This window comes from Ursus arctos, unplaced genomic scaffold, assembly GCF_023065955.2.
Source record: "Ursus arctos isolate Adak ecotype North America unplaced genomic scaffold, UrsArc2.0 scaffold_9, whole genome shotgun sequence".
Classification (NCBI taxonomy): domain Eukaryota; kingdom Metazoa; phylum Chordata; class Mammalia; order Carnivora; family Ursidae; genus Ursus; species Ursus arctos.
The window spans coordinates 63,904,798-63,922,228 of NW_026623111.1; the positions used below are offsets into that span (position 1 = coordinate 63,904,798).

Sequence of the window (17,431 nt, forward strand, 5' to 3'; positions counted from 1 at the left end):
CCATAAAGATGCTTCTGTCTCTACTGCTGCTGCTCCTGCTGTGGACAGATGCCGCTGCTTTCAACACTGACCTTCCCCAGGCTGGAAACTGAATGCTGCTGCTAGAACCTTTGGGAAAGCACCTCCGTTATTAAGAAAGTAGTGGCCACCATGACTGCCACCTGTCCTAGTATTGCCTCCACTAAATCAATTTGATTCACTGGCTCCTGTCTCCAAGTCTAATGTAGGAGATTTCTTATTGATAGGCCACATATCTATGCTCTGGCTGTAAGGGAGCCTGGGAAAGCGGTTATTAAATTTCTATTTTGAGTGTTACTCCTTGCTTCTCACCAAGACTCATATGAGAATTCTCCAGACATGGGAAGACTATCTCCATTATGCATATAACCCATACAATGTCATAATTACGGCAAAGTGACTTGCACTTTAAATGTTTGCTTGCCATAATAAATCTTGCTTTCCATAAGTCTTTTTTAATCTTAGAACCACCTCACTCCACACTTTTTTAAGTCATTTATTTGTTGAAGGTATGGAACATTCTAATTGTTGAGTTCTCCATATTCTAGATTTGGATGGTTGCATTCTTTTTTTTTAAGTGTATTTATTTATTTTATTTTATTTTAAAGATTTTATTTACTTATTTGACAGAGACACAGCGAGAGAGGGAACAAAAGCAGGGGGAGTGGGAGAGGGAGAAGCAGGCTTCCTGCTGAGCAGGGAGCCCGATGTGGGGCTTGATCCCAGGACCCTGGGATCATGACCTGAGCTGAAGGCAGACGCTTAATGACTGAGCCACCCAGGCACCCCTATTTATTTATTTTAGAGAAAGAGAGAGCATGAGTGGGGGGAGGGACCCAGGGAGAGGGAGAGGGAAAGAATCTCAAGCAGACTCCTCACTGAGAGTGGAGCCTGACGTGGGGCTTGATCCCATGACCTGAGCCCAAATCAAGAGTTGGACGCTCAACTGACTGAGCCACCCAGGAACCCCTGGATGATTGCATTCTCATGGTAGTTTAACATGTGCCTGTATTTCTTGTATTTCCTGCTTACTGATAGCTGGATCTAGATTTAGCTACTTTGAAGTTTTTTCTCTCTCTTTTTCAAGATCGTTGCATTTTATTGTATGTAAATGACATCTAAAACACACCTCAACTTAAAAAAGCAAAAATAAAATGAAACAAAAAAGCCAGGGGAAAAGGAGAACAAAAAAATGCAGATGGCAGGTCATGTAGTTGGAAAATTAAATGGCGCTTCCTGTCAGTGAAAGCTAAAAGAGAAACACGACCACTACCCGATTCTGTTGCAGAGGCTTTAGATCTGAAAATACTTGCTCTTAGGTACCTTCAGTGAGGGACAGTATCCTTGAGGACAGCTCTGTAGTATGGACATTAACAGGATTCCGAAGACCATCCCTGACTGTATACACCAATGTTAGCCCTACTGAACATTTCTGCAGCAGGAGTGTGGTGGGCAGGCAATGTTAAGCCAAATGAGCAGCTTGGAGGCTCATATGAGATGAGGACAAAGAGCTGAGGAAGCCTCGAACCCTTAGGCAAGGGGTGCGGAACTGACTGCCCAGTGTGACTAAGACAGCTAAACTCGCAAGTGGCTGTGGCACCTGCCCTATCCCAACGCAATTCACAAACAAATGGCTTCGTTCCAGGGGTAATCTGCAAAATTGCAACCAAGGGCCCTCCCGGGCACATCCATTGAGCTCCACGTAGCAGAGGCTCCTGACTGGGCCCCCACCTCCATTTTCTCCTTCTTCTTTCAGCTACAGAAGCCCCTGAGTTTTAACTGGATACATGGCCACCCAAGTAAGAGGCTCTTTCAGCAAAGTGTGGCCACACTGATTTGAACGACTCCAGGTCATATCCTTTGAAAAGAAACTGCTTTGTTCTCTTTCCCCAGGGTATTGTAGACACAGAGATGACCTTGTGGGCAAGGTCAACACCCGAAGATCGGCTGAGCAACAAGAGAGAAGGAAACCGAGGTCCCAGTGACCTTGCACAGCTAAGTCTGCCCCAGACCATCTGATTACACCTGTACGATTAGAAGAGAGAAGAATAAACTTCTACTAAGAGCCACTGTACTTTAGGTTCTCTTTATTAGAGCAGCTTAGCCTGTAGCTTAACCTCATTCACAACAGAATGGAGAGATGCCAGAGGGAGACTCCAAAGGACTCCGGCAACACCCTAGAAAAGTCATGTCACGGTTCACTTCAGCAAACAGGTCAGGAAATGATAGCCATTACACCAAGTTATGCCTCCTACTGGTGCAGGAGAGGCCCAACTGCATCCCTGGAGTAGAGGGAGAGGCTTTTATTACAGCCCAGCCCAGCCGGTCCACTGCGGACCTAGGCCAAATCCTCAATAGCTGGAGATACAGACTGCTTTCCCCACCAACACTAGGCAGGCACAGCCCTGTCCTACCTTTTCCCCTAAAGCAGGAAAGCTTCACACTTCTCCACTCTTCATAATTACCATTCTTGAGAACAGGCCAAGTCCAGGAAGGTGTAGGGTGACACATCTGCTGGGGGGCTGTATGTGAGGGTCAGGGGAGGGGAGTCCAGATCCCCAGAACGGAAGTCACAGCTGGGAAGAGGGAGAGAAGCCTCCATGTCTGCCTCGGGTATCTGGGGTCCAGGGGCCTCAGGGTGCAGCACCTGTTCCTCCTGTACAGTCCGCCTGGTGACAGAGCTCAGCCGGGCAGCTGTCAGCCACTACCGAATCCTAGCCAGCGGCACCTGCTGCTGCTTGCGGCTCTTACTGAAGAGTTCCACGTACTGGACCATAGTATCTGCTGGGCCATAGATGGCATCGCGGCTGTTCCTGACACTGTTCCCTGGTGTGTGGCTGCCTAGAAAACTCTGTAGGAACTTGAGCAGCAAGCTCCAGCTGCCGCTAGCTACCACCCAGGGGTCATACTCCACCGCTACAGAGAGGCCTCGGGAACTGGGTCCCCTGGCGACCATGCCCGTCTTCACTAGGAAGTCACAGTACTGCTAACGGGTACTCCAGGTCTCAATCACTGGCCTAGGCACTCTGGAAAAAGCCCTTGAGCTTCACCATGAGCACATCGAAGTTGGTGTCGGCAATAAGGCAAGGGCCATTCTCAAAGGGTACTCTGAGTCATGCGTCACGTACATCGGCTTCCCAGCCTGACCTTGGCTGCCAAGAGTAGAGGCCGCTGTGTGGTGGGTCTCATAATCCACGCAAAATGTTCCTTGCTTCTCTGCCTCAAGCATCTCCAATTTCCGGTGAGGAGCTCCACCCTCTGCTGGACACTCTTGCCCTCAGCCGCAGGCATCTGGGACACACGAGTCACTCCCGTGGTACTGAGCCAGAAGGGTGGCAGGTACAAACAGTTGAATTACAGTGTTCTCTGGCTGCCCACAGTAAGGGAAGCCCCCTCATGCAAGCTTCTGTCGAGGTTTTTCTCTTTGTTGTTAAACATTTTGGTTTCACCAAAATGTATCTCTGTATAGATTTCTCTGTATTTTTCCTACTTGCAATTTGTTGGTATATTGAATTTGTAGATTGTATTTCTTTTTTTTTCATCTTCAGTAGCTTTTTATTTTTTATTTTTTTAAATAATATTTATTTTGTTATATTAGTCACCATACAGTACACCCCCAGTTCTTGATGCAATGTTCCATGATTCATTACTTGCATATAACACCCAGTGCACCATGCAGTATGTGCCCTCCTTAATACCCATCACCAGCCTATCCCAATCCCCCACCCCCCTCCCCTCTGAATCCCTCAGTTTGTTTCCCAGAGTCCACAGTCTCTCATGGTTCATTCCCCCTTCTGATTACCCCACCTTCATTCTTCCCTTCCTTCTCCTACCGATCTTCCTATTTTTTATGTTCCATAAATGAGTGAAACCATGTGATAATTGTCTTTCTCTGCTTGACTTATTTCACTTAGCATAATCTCCTCCAGTCCCATCCATGTTGCTGCAAATGTTGAGAAATCGTTCTTTCTGATGGCTGAGTAATATTCCATTGTATATATGGACCACATCTTCTTAATCCAGTCATCTGTTCAAGGGCATCTCGGCTCCCTCCACGATTTAGCTATTGTGGACAATGCTGCTATGAACATTGGGGTGCATATGGCCCTTCTCTTCACTACGTCTGTATCTTTGGGGTAAATACCCAGTAGTGCAATGGCTGGGTCATAGGGTAGCTCAATTTTTAACTTTTTAAGGGACCTCCACACTGTTTTCCAAAGTGGCTGTACCAACTTGCATTCCCACCAACAGTGTAAGAGGGATCCCCTTTCTCCACATCCTCTCCAACAATTGTTGTCTCTTGCCTTGTCAATTTTTGCCATTCTAACTGGTGTAAGGTGGTATCTCAGTGTGGTTTTGATTTGAATTTCCCTGATGGCTAATGATTTTGAACATTTTTTCATGTGTCTGTTAGCCATTTCTATGTCTTCATTGGAAAAGTGTCTGTTCATATCTTCTGCCCATTTTTTGATTTGATTATTTGTTTCACGTGTATTGAGTTTGAGTTCTTTGTAGATCTTGGATACCAGTCCTTTATCTGTAGTGTCTGTAGATTGTATTTCATCACTTCTGGAAAAATTTCAGCCATTTTCTCTTCATACATTGCCTCATTCTGTCTCTTTTACTTTTTTGGGGGGGGGGTGCCGTCCACCCCACATGAAGAGCCTAAGGCTCCTCTTCCATCCCGCCCCATGTGCCGTGCTCACCTCTCAGTGGGCTGCTGTGGGAGCCTCTGTCTCTTCTTCTAGAACTCCAATTAAACATGTTATACCTACCTACTGTAACCTTTATGGCACTGGCTCTCCATGGCAATTTTCACGTTTTTGTCTTTCCATGCTACATTTTGGATAGTTTCTTCTCAACTATCTTTCAGTTTACTAATTCTTAACTTGCATCTACTCTGTTTTTTAGGCCCATCCATCTTTAGTTTTTAATTTCATTTATTGTTTTGTCTAAGTTCTACTCGATTCTTTATCAGATCTACTGTGTTGCTTTAATAGTTTCCTCTTCCCTGAGGTATTTTCAAGTTTATATTTTATTTCAGTGTAGTAAGCAAGGAGACCTGGTATCTGCTGGATTTGTTCATTGTGTTGATTCTCACTCATGGTGGATTTTAACTTATTATGTATTAGTCATTATGTTTGAAAAAACATTTGTGGCAACCATCAGAAATCTAGGATGAAGAAACGATTTTCATTTGCTTTTTCCAGGCACCTGAGGCCCCTTACTAGAACTATCTTAATCTAAATTCTGAGATTAAGGTTCCCTTAACTACTCAGGTGAGGAAACTGGATTCACAGGTGTTTTGGAAGTCCTTAGTTTAATGGAGTAATTGGGGTATCAGAGTCTCCACTTGGGGGCGGCCTAGGCTTTTGACTTCTGTGCCCTTTGTCAGGTAAGGCCATCAAACCCAACTTTGAATGCCAGACCTACTTTTCTAGGTTTTGATCTTCTCTAGATTTTAGCCAGGTGAATTTCTCATTATATTTTTAGTTCGTTTAGTTCTTTTAAGAAGACTTAAAAATATATTTCATCCTGCTTGTGTTCAGAAGGATTAATTTGAATTACTTAGGTCATAGTTGCTGAAAACAGAAGTATTAAATACTTTTTGAAAAAAAAATCTAATGAGAATTTTATCTCATATAGATGTATACCTGAGAACATATTCTTACCCTACTATGAGGAATGTGCTAATGCATGGAAATGTGACTATTTACCGCTAAATAAAAAAACAAGATGATCTTACGAAGCATTTTATGGAATAATTTAAGAACCACTGACATCTTCATGTAAGGCATTTTCTTTTCTCATGGCAACAAATGGAGTTAATAAACTGTGATCATTGTTCTTTTTTTTTTTTTTTTTTAAGATTTTATTTATTTATTTGACAGAGAGCCAGACAGCGAGAAAGGGAACACAAGCAGGGGGAGTGGGAGAGGAAGAAGCAGGCTCCCAGCGGAGGAGCCCGATGTGGGACTCGATCCCAGAACGCCGGGACCACGCCCTGAGCCGAAGGCAGCCGCTTAACAACTGCGCCACCCAGGAGCCCCCTGTGATCATTGTTCTTAATCAACTTATACTAAGAATTTGCATACCTTTTCCAGAATTGTCAAGAGAACAGTAATTAATGCCTGTGTATTTCCTAGCTAAGAGTGTCTGCTTGTTTCTGTTAAAGGCAGAGGAGTGAAATTTGCCCAGTTGGTGTCCTTGATGAAGAAAGATGATGATTTCATCAAGGGGCAAATATTTATACCCAGGAGAATTTAAAAAGATTCAGATTGAACACTCGCCTCATAGTCCTGTGAATCTTGGCTATGGGTCAGTGGCAAATCTCTGCACCTGCGCTAACGCCAAGACCCTCCTCTCTTGGGGGGTCAAGATTATAATAAAAAAAATAAAGAATCCCACTCTCAGCAGAGAACTGGAAGTGAGATGATGTCCCTGAATTTGTCACTGTGTCGGATGGGAAATAGAAGAAAAATAAAAATCCTTTTGATGTCTGTATCTTAGTGTTCTCAAACATCATCCTAATAGCAATTAAGATAACTTTAATTAAAAGAATAAGGGAAGACCTAGGCCAGGGTGAAGTTCTTCTTTGATTTGACAAGTTTTAAGTCCTAGTTTACATGAACTGTAACTAAAGAATAAACATATGAAAAACACAGAAGTATATATTTTAAATGAGATCAAAGGTATAACTTGGAGTTCTTTTTGTTTCTGATGAAATCATGCAAAAGCATGATTTTAAAGAATTTGAATTGGGGCACCTGGGGGCTCTGTCAAGTGTCTTCGACACAGGGGCCTGGGATTGAGCTGCGCATTGAATTGCTCAGCAGGAAGCCTGCTTCTCCCTCTCCCTCTGCTACTCTCCCTGCTTGTGCTCTCTCACTATCTCTGTCAAATAAATAAAGTTCTTAAAACAAAATAAAAAAATTTGAATTGTATCCATACTGCAGGTATTTTAAAATCACTTCCCCCAGAATATGAAATGCATACTCAAAAATGCATTTTTCCCTTATTTCCAATGATGTGGTCAGTGTGGTGCTAAAGTCCTAGAAAGTAGTAATGAAAATTCTTAAGACTTATTTTCAGTATTTTAAGTCTGATAGAAATCACATATTTAAAAAAATCTGCACAAGCTAATGAAAATATCGTTTCTTTGCTTTTAGCTGGCATTGTAGTTGGTGGTATGATGCCAATTATCACAGGTGGAAAATTCTGAATGACAGCTATATGTCCTTTTTTTAATTTAAGATTTTAAGTAATCTCTACACCCAACGTGGGGCTCGAACTTAGAATCCCAAGATCAAGAGTTGCTTGTTCTACCGACCGAGCCAGCCAGATGCCCTTTGTGTCTTTTTAATAGAAATGTCATCACATAATGAGCAATATATTTGGTAAGTATATAGCCATTCAAAATACACAGTCCAGGGGAGCCTGGGTGGCTCAGTCAGTTAAGCCTCTGACTCGATTTTGGCTCAGGTCATGTTCTCAGAGTCGTGACATTGAGCCCCGCATCAGGCTCTGGGCAGGGCATGGAACCTGCTTGAGATTCTCTCAACAAATAAATAAAAACAAACAAACAAAACAAAGTGAAAAACAACCAATCCCCCCCCCCCCCCCCAGAGTCTGTGAAAGAATATATTTAAAGGGTGTCCTGGTAATGAAAAATGTTGCAACTACCCTAAAATACCATTTAGCCCCTACTATCACTGTTCTTTCATCCTTCTGCTTGCAATGTCTGTGGAAAACTTAAGTCCCAACTGTCTCATGGTTCAAGAAAACTTCAATAATCCTATAGGACAGATCTCTCATGAGAATGAATAGTTTGCTGCATGCAATTTATCAAGACTCTAGTTTCATTAGAGGAAAAAGAATCAACTGTAACAAATATCTTACTTTCCAACAAAGATCTGAACACTTACGAATTAATTTTATTAAAGACTGATCAATCTTAATGCTTACAGGTCATTCCTGGAAGTGACGAAAGCTTCTGTTCAAAATCTAGGACTCAGAGATACTTAAGGTGCTAGAAATTGAAGATTCCAAAATGTAGTGAGTTGGTATTTCCAATTAGCTAATTTCTCCAATTTGAAAAACCAGATTAATAAATTTTGCCCTAGGGCCTTTTGTGGGGTCAGTCACTCTTGTTCTTTAATTAAACAATCATTCTCTGTAAGTGTTGACCAGCCAACACACAAATACCCAAGCAGAGAACATCTGAAGAAACCCCTTTGTGCAACCTCATTAAGGATAGCAAATTCAGTAAATTGTAGTTACTATAAAAGCCAAAAACCTCAAGAGCCTTTTAAACTAGATGGCTTTTGGGGCACCTGGGTGGCTCAGTTAACATCTGCATTCAGCTTGGGTCATGATCCCAGGATTCTCGAATGGAGCTCCTTGCTCAGGAGGGAGCCTGCTTCTCCCTCCCCCACTCCCCCTGCTTGTGCTCCCTCTCTCGCTATTAAGTAAAATCTTAACAAAACTAGATGGCTTTCAAAGATACAATTTCTTTGAAACTACACTTAAAATATGTACATATAGATATGCTTTTTTTGGGGGGGTCAGAATTCATTTTTGGCTAGATTCTCAAGAGATAAGCACTAGAGTTGCGTAAGGAAACTTGTCTGCAGGATAGTGGTTCTCACATATTTCTCATTTGTGTTGGGTTTTGATAAACCCAAACCTTTAAACATTGTTATTTGAAATTCCTACATTTTAAGTAACAAATTGGGAGTACACTGAATAACCTTTTTTCAAAATCCAATGCTGTCCCAACACCCTCTGAGATGGAGATAGATCTCCCCCAAAATGGGGGGGGGGGTATGTTTTTGTTTTTTTTTTTTTTAAGATTTTTAAAAAAGTAATCTCTATACCCAACACGGGGCTCAAACGTAAACCCTGAGATCAAGACACATCCTCCACTAAACCAACCAGATGCCCAAGGGGTACACCTCTTGAATGAGTACTGAAAGAAAAAAACCAGATCAAGCTGCCACTTAAACATAAATCAAGTCTTCAGAATATACATTACCCTGCAACCCCAGGAGAGCGCTATGCTCTACCCTAATTTATAAAAAGCAGTGGCTGGTAAGTCAAAGGTGAATTTTTATTTCTTGCCATTCAACCAAAATTCGTTGAAATTGCACATCCAATTAAACTATTTCAAGACAAAAATACAAAACCCAACTGACCCTAAAACAACCCATAGTCTTACGACAGTATTTTTGAATGACTTCATAGAAAAGGTAACAAAAAAATTGCAGTACACCTGCAGTGTCCTTGAATCACTTTTAATCAGTGAAACTTGGCATCCCGTGGTTGACATCCTATCAAAAAATCTTGATAATGGATAGATGAAATTTCCAGATATTAAAAATCAAGTATTAAAATTTACAATTAGCAAAAATCCAGTCCCCGTCCTCATTTTGAAAGATGCACCAGGGAATGGTATAAAAGCTCTGCTTACCCACGTTAGTATCCCAACAGACATCTTAATATTCTTATTCTTAAACATAACTGAGACTACATAATATTAGTAAAATTAATAACGTTTCTATTAGGATGAGTAACACCACACAGAACTTGGTCAAAACCATTCAGGAAGCACATTTAACAAGGTAACACAGGCTACTTATGTTTGTGTTGTAAGGACCTTAGAATTTTCACCCTCATGCCTTCAAGTAATTTGTCAGATTAGTTTTAAATGAATACTTCAGGATGACACCTCAATAACTTCATCGTTCATCCAAATGAAGTCCTACAGCTTAGCCTTGCTGTATTTAAAATTTTATCAGTTGGCATTCACAGAGCCTGAATTTAGACTTCAAAGCCCCTTGGGGAAAAAAAAAACAAATGCATTCTTTCAGTTCTTTTGTAAATTTCAAGACAATCTCTAGATGTAGTGTATTTCTTCAAAGTCATATATATCAAGACTTGATTGAAAAGTTTGGATTTTGTTTAAAAAGCCTTTATTCATTTTTGATCAGGGAAAGGACAATCTCAATGTCAACTTCTCACCTAATCGTAAATTTGAACTTAACAGGATTCACTGCCCTAAAGACGCTGCACCTACAGACTTTGACAACATAACTTAAAACGAAAATCTCCCTTGTTCCCTAAGGTTGCATGTTGAAATAATGAACAGTCCCTTGCAATAACCAACACTGGTACTTGGCCTAGGTTTAAGGTCAAATAGCAAAACAGGAGCAAAAGGAGGCCAAGTGCATTTAACTTGATAGCCAGCAAGTACAAACATCATTGAACAAAGAAAATTGCAGGCACCAAATGAAACAAAAGGCAGGTTCATCAGCATAAAAAATTTACATTTGGTTGAAGGTGAGGTCAACTATTCCGCATGTGAACATGTAGGTCAATCCTATAGACTAATGTGGCACCACAGAAAACAAAACTTAAATCCAACTACACTGAATGTTAAATTCAAAACTTGCTTACCCAGGAAAATTCTCCCAAATCTAGGGCTAAAACTGCTCTTCAATGCACCAGGAAGATGTTTTAATGACTGTCGCTTAGATTTGCACTGACCTACGAAAACTTAAAGTGTACTTTTCCCTACTAATCCTCCCTATGTCTGAATCTGGGTATGCTTAACTACTCAGTTCATGCACTAATGCATTAATGATGATGAAATCTACTACCATGACTTCTTCTAAGAACTCACACCACGTTAACAGTTAATACCCAATATAGCTTCCTAAAAATGCCCCAATAGAAAAATTTTGTTCAGCTTGGTGCTTGCTGTGACAATACCAACAGAATACAACTAATTTCCTCAGCCACTACTTCACAAATACCTGAACCTAACTTTTGCTCAAATTTTAACCACCTCATACCTATCTGCCAAAATGCTTGTTAAAATTTAACTGTTTTTGATACTCTTAAACTGTAGCTCCTACACACAGTTTAACAGTGCCTTTTCCCTGGGTGTATCTGGACATTTTAATCAAGAAAACAATTAGTCATCATGGTATTATGATTAGCCAAAGCTCTTTCTAGCAGACCACTGATAAAGTCTGATTTAGCGTATCTTTAATAAATGGCTTCCCAGAGACAGGAACAAAGCACAATCTTTTCTATTCATGAAAGGAGCTACCCACGTGCTTTGTGCCAAAAAGGTGCACTTTCCAAGACCTAGTCCAGAAGATTCATGGTCTGCTAGAAAGCTTCCACTAATGACAACCCTATGACAAGGTCTCCAGATATACAGAGAAGAAACGTTAAAGGTGTGGTAGAAGCCTCAATTTAGCAGGGAAATGAAGCCTTAGAGGATAATATACATCTAACAAAAATGGGGAACAGAAGGACACTGTAGCTGGCTATTCATAAAGGACCACAGTTTCTCCCTATGGACCAATACTCCCTACAAAATAAACTGTGCCTTAATTATTGCTTATTTTAAATTACACTTTTACAGAGCTATTTAGTACCTGACGCAGAAAAACAATCACATAAGGAAGCATTTATTTGAGGTTTAACATGAAATCATACAAATAAAATTTGTATAAACACAAATCCACATCGAGTCATAACACAGATAGCAAAAGACAAAGTAAAAACAAAGAAAACTAATTGGCGGCTATATACAGTTGGACACAGTTGTGTCTTGTACACTAGAAAGTCTTTTACAAAATAATCATCTTAGATCAACAGAAGACCGATCTTCAATGTCGTCCTGCAAGATGGGTTAACTTTAGCAATCTCCTCCTAAAAACAAAAACAAAATAGCAATTAGATTTGTGTAACTCTGAAAGCTTTCAAAGGTCCACTTTCATGAATTGTTTTAAGTCCTCAATTTATTCTTTTCTTCAATAATTAAAGATCACATGCATATTCGATGGCAAAATGTAATTTGGGTCTTTAATAAATTCACCCTGGAGTTCCCAAATGATACTAAATTTAAATTTAGTTAGGGAATTGGGGAATGCAATCTTCCCATATTCACAGGTTGAACTGTGCTAGATTAAGGTCTACTAGAAGTATCTCTAGTAAGCCAAAAACGCTCTTACAAAGATGAATTTCTATTAGGCTTATTGTATTTTAAGGAAACGAATTGCTGTGTGCATATGATCTTTAATTTATATCCCAGATTTTAAAGTTCTTGTTTTGGTTTGTAGATTTCACTATTAGCTATAAAAAGAAAAAGCAAGCATTAAATCTTAAAGAATGAACACTTAAAATGAGGCTCCACAATTGAAATACAACACTAAACAGAAGACCAAAATGATTAAGCTGTAAAAAGGCATTTATGTACTTTAACTCCTGTAAAAAACCATTTAAGTTAAGTTTAGACACTTAATCTTCAAAAAGATTAAAAAAGAAGCCAAAGTCTGAAGTTTTCCACTTTAATCTTTACGCTGGTACATGAAGTTGGAAGAGACCATACCACAGGACAGCGTTTTCTGGTGTATGCCTTGCGCTCTGCCCGCAACGTGCGACCCCCAGAGATAGACGTGGTCAGGGTGACACACGGCCTGCAATGAAGTTCCCGCTGGCGGGTACAAACAAGGTATAATGTCAGAGTTAGAAGACAACATTCTTGTTTTCCTTAAGTTGTACCCATTTCAGTACTTTACCTGTTAATAGTTCTAAAAAAGTTTAATTATTCCTCTAGACCACCTGGTACACAAAGCAAACAGAAAAACTCTTAAGTTTTTCTGTAGTACTAAAGAAAGTGAGATAAGACTTTAAAGTTAAAGATCTATAGACACTTTAGGCAAAACAGGCTCATAAAGCAATTAAAAAGTTAACAATTTAGTAAAAACAGACTACATAATATTTTGTTTTTACTTATTTTTCATTTGTCTATTGATCTTTAAATTAAATTAGACATTTCCACTGGTTTCTTGTACTCTTACACACACCTGTTTTCTCCAACGTCCTCCTTTAGTATGGCTGGTAATTGTTTTGGTGATTGCCACCCCCTCGAGATGCCTTGCCGTAAGTGCTCTGTTGGCCTATTTTGAAAACACAGAAAAATTATATTAAGATAGTTTTCTACAAAATGGTTTTATTTTAAATACTTTAGAAACAAACACGTACAACTCTGCATACCAATGTTAAAAATATCAGATATTTTAAACAGCCATTATAAACCAGTCACTTATCACATATTCTAGAACACTTCTATTATCCAAAATCTTTACATTACTATAATCACCCGATGACTAGCAAATGCCTAAAAACGTAACTCCAAACACTTCAAGAACGGAAAACCCACATAACAAACAGTTTCAGAATGGGACTGTACTTTAACATGGAATTTTAATACCATTGGTTTATGAAATTAAGTTAAATATTCTTACCACTGTAGTCTGCATATCCCTGTCCATATCCATAGTTCCCATAGTTATACCCAGTATAATCATAGCCGCCATAGCCACTATAGTTTTGATCACCACCATAGGCACTATTGTAATTTCCATATCCTTGATCATAATAGTTATTAAATCCTTGGTTCCAGTTTTGGCCCTGACCTGAAACAATGCACAATGATTGTTAGGAAACAACTTCTGACCCCCAATCCTAACATAAAATGTTGTGTTCCTGTCCCTCACTCTGAAAATCTTAAGCAGGTGGAATGGACATCTATGTAGTTATCTGAGAAAGTGATTATTATTCCAGTTGTGATAGAAGGGGGCAGAAAGTCCAATTGTGCCAATTATCAAGCTTCCTAACTTATGGAAAATCAGAACAAAAGTGAAGACAGGTAGGCTGTTTAGTTTTAAAACAAGGACTCCTGCCCAAAGAAACCCAGGACCCTATGGTGTTATCATGTAATCTTAACTACATTAAATTGGTTATTATTTTCCCAATAGTAAGGACACTGTCAGAGTGACCATTCTTTTTACTGACGCCAGTACACTAAGTAACAAAAACCCACCCACTAACTTGAGCACTTTTTATGTTGAAAATCTTGCTTTACTTTCTTATGGGCTTATTCCTATTTAGCAGTTTACAGCTTAAACCACGGAATCATTCTCAAAGAATTCAGTTCCAAAGAATTAAACCTCACCTCGTCCACGACCCCTAGTACCACCTCGTCCACCAGCTGCAGCACCTCTTCCTCCTTTTTGTTGTTGCTGTTGCTGCCTATATACCTCTTTGGGTTGTGCAACTTTAATTTCACACTATAAACACATTAAAAAAAAAAAACAACAATTTTTACTGTAATGTCAAGCCATTGTATTCTTCTCAAAACAAATTGAGAAATCTCACTGAACAAAACAAACGAAAAAACCACCTTCAAAATTTTCACTTAATAGAAGCAAAATGTCTTTACCTTCCCAGAACCAATTTGATGATATCTGCTTTCTAACAATTTCTTTACTGGCTCTTCGTCTGTGTATGTGATAAAACAAAACCCTCTTCTTTCATTTGTTTTTGTATCCATGGGAAGTTCAATATTTTCAATCTGAAACCAAGAAGCACACTCAAGATCATGCAGCAATGATAACAGCTACCAAAAGGTATTACAATGCCAAAGGTCCTCTTCAAGCTTCAATATAACATGCTGCATGCTATTCTAGTCAGGTTACTTCTGTATGGAAACTCATTTTATTATCAACATTGCAACACAAAGATTCATCTGTGAAGCATTTAGAGAAGCGCAAAACTTCATTTAATATCATTCTGCACCCAACAGATGCCACCGGTTGGTAAGTCCAAACACTGACCACCCCAAAGCACCTGTGTTTTGGCCAAAATAAATTATGATGTTGGTTTCCATCACAGCACAGAAAACAGCGATTAAGGTACAGTGACTAGAAGGGATCTGAGCAGTTAATTTAACCTCTTCCTCACCTAAGAAATCAATTGGTTCTGTAAAAAGCTGGGGAATAACATTACATAAACACACGAAGTATGAAAGACATATAAACATAATCATACAGCGCACCTCTCCAAAGGCTCCAAAATATTCTTTAATTTGCTCTTCAGAAGTATCTGGGCTCAATCCACCCACAAAAACCTTTTTGGGGGGTTCCTTCCCTTTTAAAGCTTTGGCCCTTTTGGGGTCTATCAATTTGCCATCCAGTTTGTGTTCTTTCAGTTCCAAAACCTAAAAGACAAATGTATTTAATCTGACAATATACAACCAAACCCCCAATTTGCAAAAAAGGACGCAGAAGCAGCACAGTGCAAACCTGCTCCTACCTTATCAACACTAGCAGCATCTTTGAAAAGCACAAATCCAAATCCTCTCGATCTTCCAGTCACTGGATCTGTTTTAATTGTACAGTCTACAACTTCCCCAAATCGAGACAAATATTCAGTCAGATCTTTCTTGCTTGTATCCCAGCTCAAGCCTCCAATAAACATTTTACTAGAAATAAAGTTATTGTTTAAAAAAAAAAAAAAAGATTAGCAGCACCTCAAGGATTACTTCAGCTCTGGAATTATGTTCAACTACGAAATAAGTAGGGGGAACTTTAACCGTATATGCAAGTTAATTCAATCCGTGTCTACAGTTCACGTATCAACGAAAGACCACAAAATCCCAATTCCATCGAGGTCACTTGTTCGAAACAGTGGAGAGCTTGCTCACCACACTGCATAATACAAAATTTAAACGAGGCCAACAAAGTGTGTTCCACATTGCTAAGTTTTTGAAATCCAACTTCCTAAGCTGATCCCTCACAACTTAGGTCCACCCTCTTCCACAGCTGTCAAGGCAATGTTCCACCTCAAGAACTCGTAACGCGTACTGGGCATCCGGGTACCAGTCACACACTGATTCCCAAACTAAGAATTCAGTCAACTTTCCCCAGGAAAGCTGTGCGGGGGCCCTAACACAGACACAATGAAAAGGCGGCGGCAGCTGCAGCATGTGGCGCAGCGAGGACGGCCCCTCCCCCTCAGGCCCCACGCGGCGCCTGCGCACTCGGGACACAGACGCCGCCGCCCTCCTCCTCCAACTCCTCCGCCCTTCCCCCACCTTCCGCGGGCCTCTCTAGTCACCCCCTCCGTCTCCTACTTTCCTCTTCCCCCCAAGGTAGTGGGGCCCAGCGGGCACGCGGGGAATCGACTCGGGGCAAGAACAGGGGCAGCGCGCGGCTCCCAAGGGATGAAGAGCGCGTGCGGCGCGCTGGGGGAGGGGGAACAGAGGAGAAGCGTGCGGTACCCGTCATCCTGCTGATTCTTGCTCGCGTTGATCTTGGATCCCTCTGCGAATTCCTCTATGTTGCTGTACTCGTTCATGTCCTCCATGGTGGCGGAGTTGTCGGCCGGGGGGTGCTGGCGCGCAGTCCGGGTCGCGGCAGCAGCGGCGGCGGAGCGTTGTATGGAGCTGGATTTAAAATGGCGGCGGAAGAGATCCGGGCGCCGCCTGCGCCCTCCCTTTATAGCCGCCCCGCCCGCCAATCGGGAGGGCTGCTGGGCGGTGACGTGGCGCTGGGCCCGGCGCGCCCCCTGCCGGGCGGAGCTGGGAGCGAGCGAAGGGAGGAGCGGGGCGAGCTGCCGCGGCGCCCGCGGCCGCCAATGGGAAAGGCTGCGGGAGGCTAAAGTAGCGGGAGCGGAGGGGAACAATGGCGGCGGCACATGGGAAAGCCGGGGCGGGACCTCCATCGCGGCCCTCCCGGTGAGGAGCGAGGTCGTGGGTGAGGGGACGCGGGCTTAAGATGAGAGAAGCGTCAGAAGAGAAAAACGAAGGGGCGAAAAGTCCTGGGGTCAAAAATCCCGAGCAGCGCCGTCGCAGGGCCACAGTCCCTCTTGTCTTGAGAGCCTTTGTCTCTGGCGTCCGGTCCGGCCCACTCCTGGCAAAGAGCCTTTAACCCCGCCTTTTTCCAAAGCCCTCGGTCCCCCAGTACGGACTGCTGCGGAGGCGGCTGCTGCTATCGATTAGCACCGTGGCCGGGTTGCTCCAGAAAAAAGGCGGACTGCGCCCGGTGCCGGCGGCTGAGACAGCTAGCGCGCCCGCCCGCCCGTCGCCGCGCGCACGCGTGTTTTGTCCTCGAGCTGGCTGGAACCAGCCGAACAGGAAGCGGGCGCGCGGTGGCCCCTCCGGACAGCGGCGCGGCGCGGGTGCCTCTTCCGCTACCGCCACAGGCGCGCGGGCCTCCTTAGCCGATCAGCCGGAGCCCAGGCCAACGCAATCAGGCAAACCTGTCCCGGCACGGCCTCTTTTGCAGGCTGAGGACGGGAGGAGGGGCGCGAGCCCGGTCAGGTTACTGTAAATATGCAAAAGCGGAGGCAGTGGGCGGGGAGGGGGCTAGGTGCCGTAGAGGGCAAGGGGCACTCACATCCCCGGCGCGCCACTCGCGGGGCTTCCGTCTGCACGTGCCCCGGGCCTCTCCCGCTCGCTCAACCAGTCTGCGGAGCGCGCGCGCGCCCGCGCACCCGGCTCCCGCGTTCGCTTCTTTGTTCCCGCCCACGCAAGGCCCATTTTGACGGATCGCGT

At 42.5% G+C, this 17,431-nt stretch overlaps 1 protein-coding gene, 1 long non-coding RNA gene and 1 pseudogene across 5 annotated transcripts in view; 1 reads left to right on the forward strand and 2 right to left on the reverse strand.

Annotated features, from left to right (window-relative positions):
* Positions 1–8,853, forward strand: part of LOC130543205 (uncharacterized) — a 43,074-nt gene extending 34,221 nt beyond the window's left edge. Inside the window, exons 2-3 of the long non-coding RNA XR_008958368.1 lie at positions 5,665–5,807; positions 5,910–8,853. This is a non-coding gene — a long non-coding RNA (uncharacterized LOC130543205). The remainder of the gene's footprint in view (positions 1–5,664; positions 5,808–5,909) is intronic.
* On the reverse strand, positions 2,723–3,324 carry LOC113263041 (mediator of RNA polymerase II transcription subunit 20-like; annotated as a pseudogene).
* A 2,624-nt stretch (positions 8,854–11,477) lies between the features above and the next one.
* On the reverse strand, positions 11,478–17,402 carry HNRNPDL (heterogeneous nuclear ribonucleoprotein D like). Of its 4 annotated transcripts, XR_006410716.3 has the most exons (9): positions 16,157–17,399; positions 15,190–15,358; positions 14,933–15,094; positions 14,318–14,449; positions 14,051–14,165; positions 13,341–13,511; positions 12,900–12,992; positions 12,422–12,526; positions 11,478–11,742 (listed from the first exon to the last, which is right to left on the reverse strand). XR_006410716.3 is itself a non-coding variant. In XM_026509870.4 (8 exons), the coding sequence occupies exons 1-7, from the start codon at positions 16,597–16,599 to the stop codon at positions 12,922–12,924; spliced, it is 1,263 nt and encodes a 420-aa protein (XP_026365655.1). In that variant the 5' UTR covers positions 16,600–17,391; the 3' UTR covers positions 11,478–11,742; positions 12,900–12,921. The 4 variants fall into 4 exon arrangements, 2 of the variants coding, with proteins under 2 accessions (XP_026365655.1, XP_057165494.1); XR_008958367.1 differs by lacking the exon at positions 13,341–13,511 and having other exon boundaries at positions 16,157–17,353; XM_026509870.4 differs by lacking the exon at positions 12,422–12,526 and having other exon boundaries at positions 16,157–17,391.
* Between the last annotated feature and the right edge of the window lie 29 nt (positions 17,403–17,431).